This window comes from Cyprinodon variegatus, unplaced genomic scaffold (genome assembly GCF_000732505.1).
Source record: "Cyprinodon variegatus isolate N-32 unplaced genomic scaffold, C_variegatus-1.0 Scaffold854, whole genome shotgun sequence".
Lineage (NCBI taxonomy): Eukaryota > Metazoa > Chordata > Actinopteri > Cyprinodontiformes > Cyprinodontidae > Cyprinodon > Cyprinodon variegatus.
Window position 1 is genome coordinate 196512 of NW_015151307.1, and position 8340 is coordinate 204851.

General features: G+C 45.5%; 1 protein-coding gene across 1 annotated transcript; it reads left to right on the top strand.

Moving 5' to 3' along the window:
• Positions 1-557: 557 nt before the first annotated feature.
• cebpa (CCAAT/enhancer binding protein alpha) lies at positions 558-3311 on the top strand. Its single transcript, XM_015397340.1, has one exon. It carries the CDS (start codon positions 1007-1009, stop codon positions 1922-1924), a length of 918 nt encoding a protein of 305 aa, XP_015252826.1. The 5' UTR covers positions 558-1006; the 3' UTR covers positions 1925-3311.
• The last annotated feature ends 5029 nt before the right edge of the window (positions 3312-8340 follow it).

Sequence of the window (8340 nt, forward strand, 5' to 3'; positions counted from 1 at the left end):
TGTATTTTTTTCATATTTTTTATTTAAATATTCAATGTATACCAAGGAAGCATAAAAACCTCATTTTATTTCAGTGTTAAATTCTGTTTAAATTAAAAGATTGTAATTAAAAAATGTCTCTGGACCTTTACTGGTTGATTATTTTCTTTATTCAGATCCACTGATTTTTAATTAGTGTTTATAGAAAATGATAGAGTAGCAACAAGTTCTAATGGCAGCAGATTCATGATCCAGAGTCTGAGACTCAGATCTTCATGCTGGACTTTCTGAAACAACTGAAAGCAGAAATGATCTGAATTCACTGAATATTTGTTAAATATCTTTTTTTTTAACATAAGCTGTAAATAATCGTCTAAGCAGCAATGAGTCCCAGCGGCCCATAGGGGGCGCTGCAGCCCTCCTCTTCAGCTCCTCCCCTCCCCCGCTCTGATCACCTTCTGCTGGTTTGTTGGTCTGGAAACGATAAAACTGTAAAAAGTCCGACTTTAGATCCGGACTCATTTCGATGCATTATTATTTCCAGCAGGTTCCTGCAGAGACCTGAATGATTGGAGCGGAACACCTGAGCAGGAGAAAGTTTTCTGTCCCAGCAGTGAACTCAGGTGTGCAGGTGTGAGATAAGATCTCTGCGCTGCAGAAGAAGACTTTCCTCTAAGATTCGGTTCCGAGTTCTGAGGTTGGATCATGTTCTGGGTCTGAGCGGGACCAGGTCTGAGCGCAGGCTGTGTGTGTGTGTGTGTGTGTGTGTGTGTGTGTGTGTGTGTGTGTTGCGCCCTGGCGGCCCCGCCCCCCTCCCTCCGCCTATAAAGCCTCACCATGACAGCTCAGAGGTTACTGAGCAGCAGGAATCAGCCCCGCAGCCCGCAGCTTCACGCAGCTCCTCTCCACGCACACTCAGAGTGTCACGCAGCTGCAGGTCTCGCTGAGCGCAGCTGGTCTCACCTGAGAGCCCCACCTGAGAGCCCCACCTTCTCTAAAACTGGATTCCCGGAGCTCCTCGCCATGCATGCCCGGGTTTAGGTTCTCCATGGAGCTCTCCAACCTGTACGAGGCGGCGCCCCGGCCCCTGATGAGCAGCTTGACCCACAGCCAGCAGCCCTCCTCCGGCTACAGAGACCCGGCTGACCTCGGCGGTGACATCGGAGACAACGAGACGTCCATCGACCTGAGCGCCTACATCGACCCTTCAGCCTTCAACGACGACTTCCTGGCCGACCTGTTCCACCACAGCTCCCGGCAGGACAAGCTGAAGATGATGAGCGGAGACTATGACTCTGTGTCCCAGCAGCAGCTCTACATGTCCGGATACATGGACTCCAAGATGGAGCCCTTCTACGAGCACAACCCGCCGCGCATCCGCCCGGTGGCCATCAAGCAGGAGCCGCGGGACGACGAGGACATGAACCTGAACCTGCCGCCCTCCTACCACCACCCCCACCCTCACCCTCACTCCCAGTACTCCCAGCACCACCAGCAGCCCCCCCAGCAGCAGCAGCAGCAGCAGATGCCGCACCTTCAGTACCAGATTGCGCATTGCGCGCAGACCACCATGCACCTCCAGCCGGGACACCCGACCCCTCCACCGACCCCGGTGCCCAGCCCCCACCACCAGCACCCCCACCACCAGCAGCAGGGCAGCCTGAAGCTGCTGGAGCAGCAGCGGGCAGGAGGGAAGTCCAAGAAGCACGTCGATAAGAGCAGCCCGGAGTACCGGCTGCGGCGCGAGCGCAACAACGTGGCGGTGCGTAAAAGCCGCGACAAGGCGAAGATGCGCAACCTGGAGACGCAGCAGAAGGTGGTGGAGCTGACGGCCGACAACGACCGGCTGAGGCGGAGGGTGGAGCACCTGACCCGGGAGCTGGACACGCTGCGGGGCATCTTCAGGCAGCTGCCGGACGGCTCCTTCAAACCCATGGGCAGCTGAGGGAACCGGACCGGTTCTGGACTGGTACTTTCTGGATTTACTGGAGGGCCTCACTGAGGAACATCTGGACTGCTTCTCCTCAGTTTCTCCTCCAGCAGCTACAAACTGAACCAAAAGAAATCCAATGATTTAAACCCCAGCAGACTGGAAGCAGCTTTGGTTGTTTTATTTCTGAATGAACCAAACTCAGAACTTGTTACTGGACCTTCATCTCACTGACTAAACTGAAAGGAGGGAGACGGACTCATTCCGGAGGCTTTTCTCTCCACGTTTGTGCCTTTTTGAGAGTTTTGCGCATAAAGCCGATAAGCTGATCCATAGAGCCGCCAGCAGAGCTCAGCTGGTTCTGTGCCTTATTCTCACACAGATTCAGCAGCTGTCAGAACCGTGCAGCTAAGGAAGGAATCATTGGACCTGGTTTCAACCTGTCTTTCCTTTATACATGTGCTTTGTTCTGTGTTTGTAACCATCTCCATGAAGTGAGCTGTTGACCCTGCAGATGGTCCAGAACATCCAGGATCGAGGACTCGGACCCGTGGTACCTGCTGCTTCATGCATCCTGCAGGGAAACCTCTGCAGAGACGGAAGCAGCCTTTCACATGCACTATAACCTGTAGCACCTTGTCTCAGAGACATGAGCGGTACTGATCCGGACACAAACAGAACTCTCTGCACATATCCCAGTGTTTTCATGTGGTTTTATTTTTCTTTTATTCTGTGTGTAAATGTGAACGGGTTTCTATGCAGGGCGGCTCTTCCTCTTCTCCTCTGGTGAGTCATCCTCACACAGTGCCTTCAGTGACCTTTGACCCGTGACCAACGGCTCTGTTAGAATCATTTTCAGGCTTGTGTCAGCGAGGAAGAAGCACTTTTGTTTCTGTGTATTTCAAACTTTTTGACCCAAGTGTAAAATAAGTCACTATATAAATATATATATGAATGAATATGAAACACAAAAAATAAAAAAAACAAACATCTGAAGCATTTTAATAAAAGAACCTTGTTTTATCACATCCTCCTGCTGCTTCTGGACGTTTTTCCTGACCTCTATTAAAACTGCAGCCAGCTGACTGTTCCCAACGTTCGTATTGAACCTGGTTTTAGAAGCAGATAATAAAATCTTTTCCTTGGTTTGATCTTTAAGGCATGTTTTCAGCTTCACTCAGATTATTGATTTAAACAAATCCGACGGGTCTGCAGGTCCTGATGCGCTGCAAAGCTGCAGCTTCAAGGTGGTTCTGGTCCAGTCAGCGCTCAGCCTGCAGCATCATTCATAAGCTGAGCTTTAATCTGAGAGAAGAGCTCAGCCTGAGCAGGAAAATGCTCTAGGAGAAGAATCAGAAATGGGTCAACATGTTTGACCAGACCAGATGCTGGTATTTCAGCCAGAGCAGAACCTCCTCATCAAACAACAGCAATCGGCAGAAGTCCGTTCTGGTCGGATCTGTTTTCATCTCAGTTCTTAATGAATCACTGGTTCTGGTGATGTTCTTAAATCCCAGCAGATCCTCCTGTTTCTGGAACATCAGACTCAGAATGACAGAGAAACACAGAGAAACTCAGTTTCTCTGTCGCTTCAGGCGCCGTCTGTTGATGAGCTGGAACTACGCAGGCAGGCAGCTGGATCTAAACGTTAGAACCAGAACCGAAAGGCAGTAGAGGAGGAACAGATCAGATTAGAACTGGATCAATCATTGTTTCTGTCAGAGAAGAAAAAAACAAACAAACCAGATCAGCATTCCCCCACTACCGTGCTTTAAAGCCGGTCTGAGGCGTTCTAATCTGTGTTTCACTGTTCTGTCCATTCTGGTCCAAAATCTCTACGTCGGCCTCCTCTATCCAGAGATTCTTCTCCTTCATCCAGATGCAGATTTTCTAACATGAGTTCAGCTGCCCTCTTGGTTCTGGAGGGAAGAAGATTTGGTTCGTTCCCAATAATCCAACCGACGGTAATAAACAGAATTCCCATCAAATGATTCAGCTTCCAACAAACAGAAAATGACGTTTTTAACTGAATTATTCTCAGTGTTTCTGTTTACTGACACAACTGGGAGATAATTTGCAATAAGGATCGGCGCAGTGAGGCAATAGTTTACGTTAGATGTTTATTAGATGTTTGTGATCATTTAAAAAAAATTAAACCTAAAATGAAATATAACCTTTGATGCAAAGAATCACAACATAATCAAATACACCAAACCTCAGCGCTTAATTCGCTTCATCTACAACTTTCTGTTACATTCAAATTCATCACATTTTCCTCACTTTTCCAAACATATATGGGAAATAATTACAAGATATAATCAATAATAAATGTATAATTAATTAATTAATTAATAAAACAATTATGAAACATATTCCAAAATAAAAGAGGATCTAACCCCTCCCCCCCTCGTTAGGGAACATGTTCCTCAGCAGTGCTTATTTATATCTATTAAATGAACAATTTCTTCAAAGGTTAAATAAACTCAATACTAAATATAATCTGTTATTAAATGTTTAAAGAACAGAATTAAATCTGAAGTAGAACCTGGTTTCCTGAGTCGTTCTTCCAAATATTCTGGCCTCATTTAGACGATTGGATTTTACTCTGAATTGATGACATTCAAAGTTTAGATCGGAACATATACTGATCTATAATGTCTAGAAATATATATTCCAGACTCAGTTAATTTGGTCCTTCTTATTGGAAAATATGATACCGATTGCTACAAATGGAGAAGAGTCAAAAACATATGAGATAAAAAAGAGAGAGAGACTTCTCATCCAATAAAACATTGAAAATATCTTAAAGTTACAAACAGAGTCAAGCATAATCTAAACAGATAATCTCTCCTCACCAAACCCTTATGGTCCAAGATTTTCAGTTGTTGGACACTTAGAATCTGAGCACTCTAACCCTACTGTGCAATAAACTGGTTTTGAGTCATGACCTTTGACCTACTGAAGCAGAAAAGAATAAAAAGTATTACGAATATGAGCTAAAACACAACTTTTTAAATCCAGAGTTAAAATCAGAGGAAACAGAACAGATAATCTGATTCCGATTAAAACAGAACCAAAATTTAAAAAGAATAAAACAGGGTTATAATAGAAAAAAAACAAAACAAAACAAGGATTATAACAAAACCAAATCAACACTGGATTATGACAGAATACAAGAAGAATAAAAACAATAAAAAAATGTTAACAGAATAAAACCAAGATAAAAAAACCCAATAAAACTGAATATTAAGAGAAAAATAATTATATAAAACAATTAAAACAGTGTTATGATGGAACATTACGGAAGAGGATTAGGGCCACAAAAAAAAAAAAAAAAGTTAACAGATTTGTTTTTATTTTATTTCAGTATAGTATGAGAAAAAAGTCACAATTCTGACTTTTTCTCAGAATTCTGACTTTAATCTCAGAATGTTAAACTGAAATAAAATGTAAAAATCAGTTAACTTTTTTCTTTTTTCAGTGGCCCTAATCCTCTTCCGTAGAACACATCCATGATAAAACAAACAAGCATAAAAAATCACAATAATAACAGAATATCCCAGATTAAAAACAATAAAACAGGACTGTAACAAAATAAAATTAGCATCAAAAATCCAGATTACAGGCCCAGAACAGAAGAACTGGACAACATGACGAGTGAAAAAATCAGAACCCGGTCCCCCAATAGAACCACAATAAAGTCCTGATGAATCAGAATAAAGCCAAAAGAAGCGGGACAGAACCCAGAGAACATGTGGAAGGAATTTATCATGATTCTAGTGCCGCTGACAGGGATGATGGAGCCGCTGAAGTTCCCAGCAGGAACCATCTCACCCAGGTTCTGAACCAAGGTGTTCCAGACCAGGAACTCTGGCTAGATTGGCAGCTTCCAGTACCAGATCATTCTGCAGCAGATCTTCACGCTGCATTTTCAGAGATGTCCTCCTGGATCAGAGGACCCGGCTGTGGGTTCTGGTTCAGCAGAACCTTCAGAACCATTTATCATCAGATCTCTGAGATGAAAAACCATCAGCATTTATTCCTCAATGCAAAATTGAGAAGAAGACCAAAGTTTAGGGAAACAGAACCAGCTTATTCACACCTTCAATGATGCACTCCTCAATCTGAGCCCATCGGGTCACGGCCTCAGCGTGTGCATCGCTAAATAAAAACAGCAGAATTCCCCCCCCAAAAAGTCAACCCGCTCATCAGAGACCGAGCAGAACCAGCATCTATCAGCTGATTTATGGGCTTTGGTTCTGAAAAAGGAAGAAAACATGTGTTGGAGGAAACCGAGGGCCAAGAATGAGAGCTGAGAGTGGATCCAGATCAAAAGTTCACAGAAACATGATAAAACTGGACCTTTGGCTCAGAGGCGAGGTTCTGCTTAGGAGGAGGAGGAGGAGGAGGAGGAGGAGGATGTAATCCTTCAGGAAAAACTCTGCAGATGTCCCCTCTGCATCTTAGGACCTTCATCTTCAGGGATCCTCTATCAGGAACTTTTCTGCTCCCGCCTCCATGGATCCTGGTTTAAGGAGAAGCAACAGACACATGCATCCAGGAAGCTCCAGAACCAGAGAAGGAGATTAAGAGAAGTTCTACCATAATGCCCAAACATCTGATTAGTCTGTTGTTGTATATCTGAGGGAGGAAGCTGCTGAGATGAAATCCAAGATTCCAAACCCTCCCTCCTGGTAGGAGAGGATCCAGCTTCTCAGCACAAACTGACCAGAACCTGAAGTCTATGTGAGGAAAGCCTCTGCTGGTTGGAACCTTCTGGATGTCTGGATGGATCAGAGCTGCTGGACCAGAACCAATGATCTCCACATGTTCCTGACATTATGTATGACAGATCCAACATAAAACGTCCTCTTCAGAACCAGAGAGCCCATATAAGAACAGTTCTGATTAACAATCATTAGTGATGGAGATGGTCCCAGAACCTTGGATGGAGGGGAGTAGATGGATCTCTCTGTGAGGTTCTGGTCAGTCTCTAAACGAAGAAGCCGAGCTAGATGTTCATCAGAACAGAACCAAGTTAAAGCCTCCTGATTATCTGGGCAGCTCAGATCAGACTCAGTTTAAATACTCTGTGGTTTAGAGCGGCTCGGAGTGTGTGAACAAACCCAGACCTGTTCTTTGGTTCTTGGAGCGAAGCTGTGTGATGTTGGCTGCAGCGCGGTCCAGCGGATGGAAGAGATTAGCCTGTTAGCGGCTGGAATGTCTCCTCCGCTTTCATTCCCTCCTTATTTCCATGTTCTGTGCAGAAATCCTTCTCTGGGCCCAAACCAGCTCCTCTCCCAGTCCAGGCCCGGTTGGCTGGACTTCAGGCGGAGTAATGCTCTCTCACGGCCCGCTGATCTGATGTTGATTCCAGGTTCCACAGTTAGGATGTAATTGGCTGTTGCAGCTTATTGAGCTGAGGTTAGGAGGAAACGTAGGGAGAAACCTCACAGTAGATCATCTTCATGTCATTTTAGGGTCATTACTGTCAGAGCTTCGTATTTCAGATGATGATAATGCTGCAGAAGATAAACGGTATCACTGCGATAACTCTGCTACTAATTTAGCAGGAAAAACAGTCAGGCAGCAAACGTCCAACTTTTATTTGTTTTAAGCCGGGCGTACACTGTGCGATTTGTTAAGTCGTTGCATGCAGCTACTGCTCAAACTGCGCAACTAAAGACCAGGTGGGACTCAGCTCCGCAGTCAGATGGCGCTACTCGGACTCGTCTATCTGAAGCCAAACCAGTAGCAGAGGAACATGAAGCTCACTAGAGTGAAACGCGCTGCCTTGGATATTTGGGCAATTTAGTGCTGAAAGCCCTAAAAAGAAAAGGAGACAACGTATTTGGACAAAGACATGGCTGAGCTAACGTGGCTACTACAGTCTGACAGTTTGACCGAAAGAACTCCATTTCACTCATTGCCCCCCCGCCATGATGCTGGGTTTACATCTGAGAGGAAGAAGAAGAAGAAGAATCCTTGTTTGCCCACTGAGGGATTTGCCGACGACGGTCGGGAGAAAATCAAACATGTTTGTACGATTCCTGATCCGGAGGTCGTCGTGAGAGGCTCATCGCCCCTCGTTGCCCCCTGTACACTACATGACTCACGACGCATGATCAGACTGAAAGTCGACTTGATCGAAAGATTCTCGCACGACTGGAAAGTCGGACCGAAAATCACGGTGTATGGATGGATGGAGGGATGGATGGACGGATGGACGGACGGACGGACGGATGGATGGATGGATGGACGGACGGACAGATGGATGGATGGATGGAGGGATGGATGGACATACTGATGGATGGATGGATGGATGGACGGATGGACGGACGGACGGATGGATGGATGGATGGATGGACGGACGGACAGATGGATGGATGGATGGATGGAGGGATGGATGGATGGAGGGATGGATGGATGGA

What these genes read in the sequence shown, in the direction of transcription:
- cebpa (XM_015397340.1), top strand. Translation starts at nt 1,007, where the DNA reads ATGCCCGGGTTTAGGTTCTCCATGGAGCTCTCCAACCTGTACGAGGCG.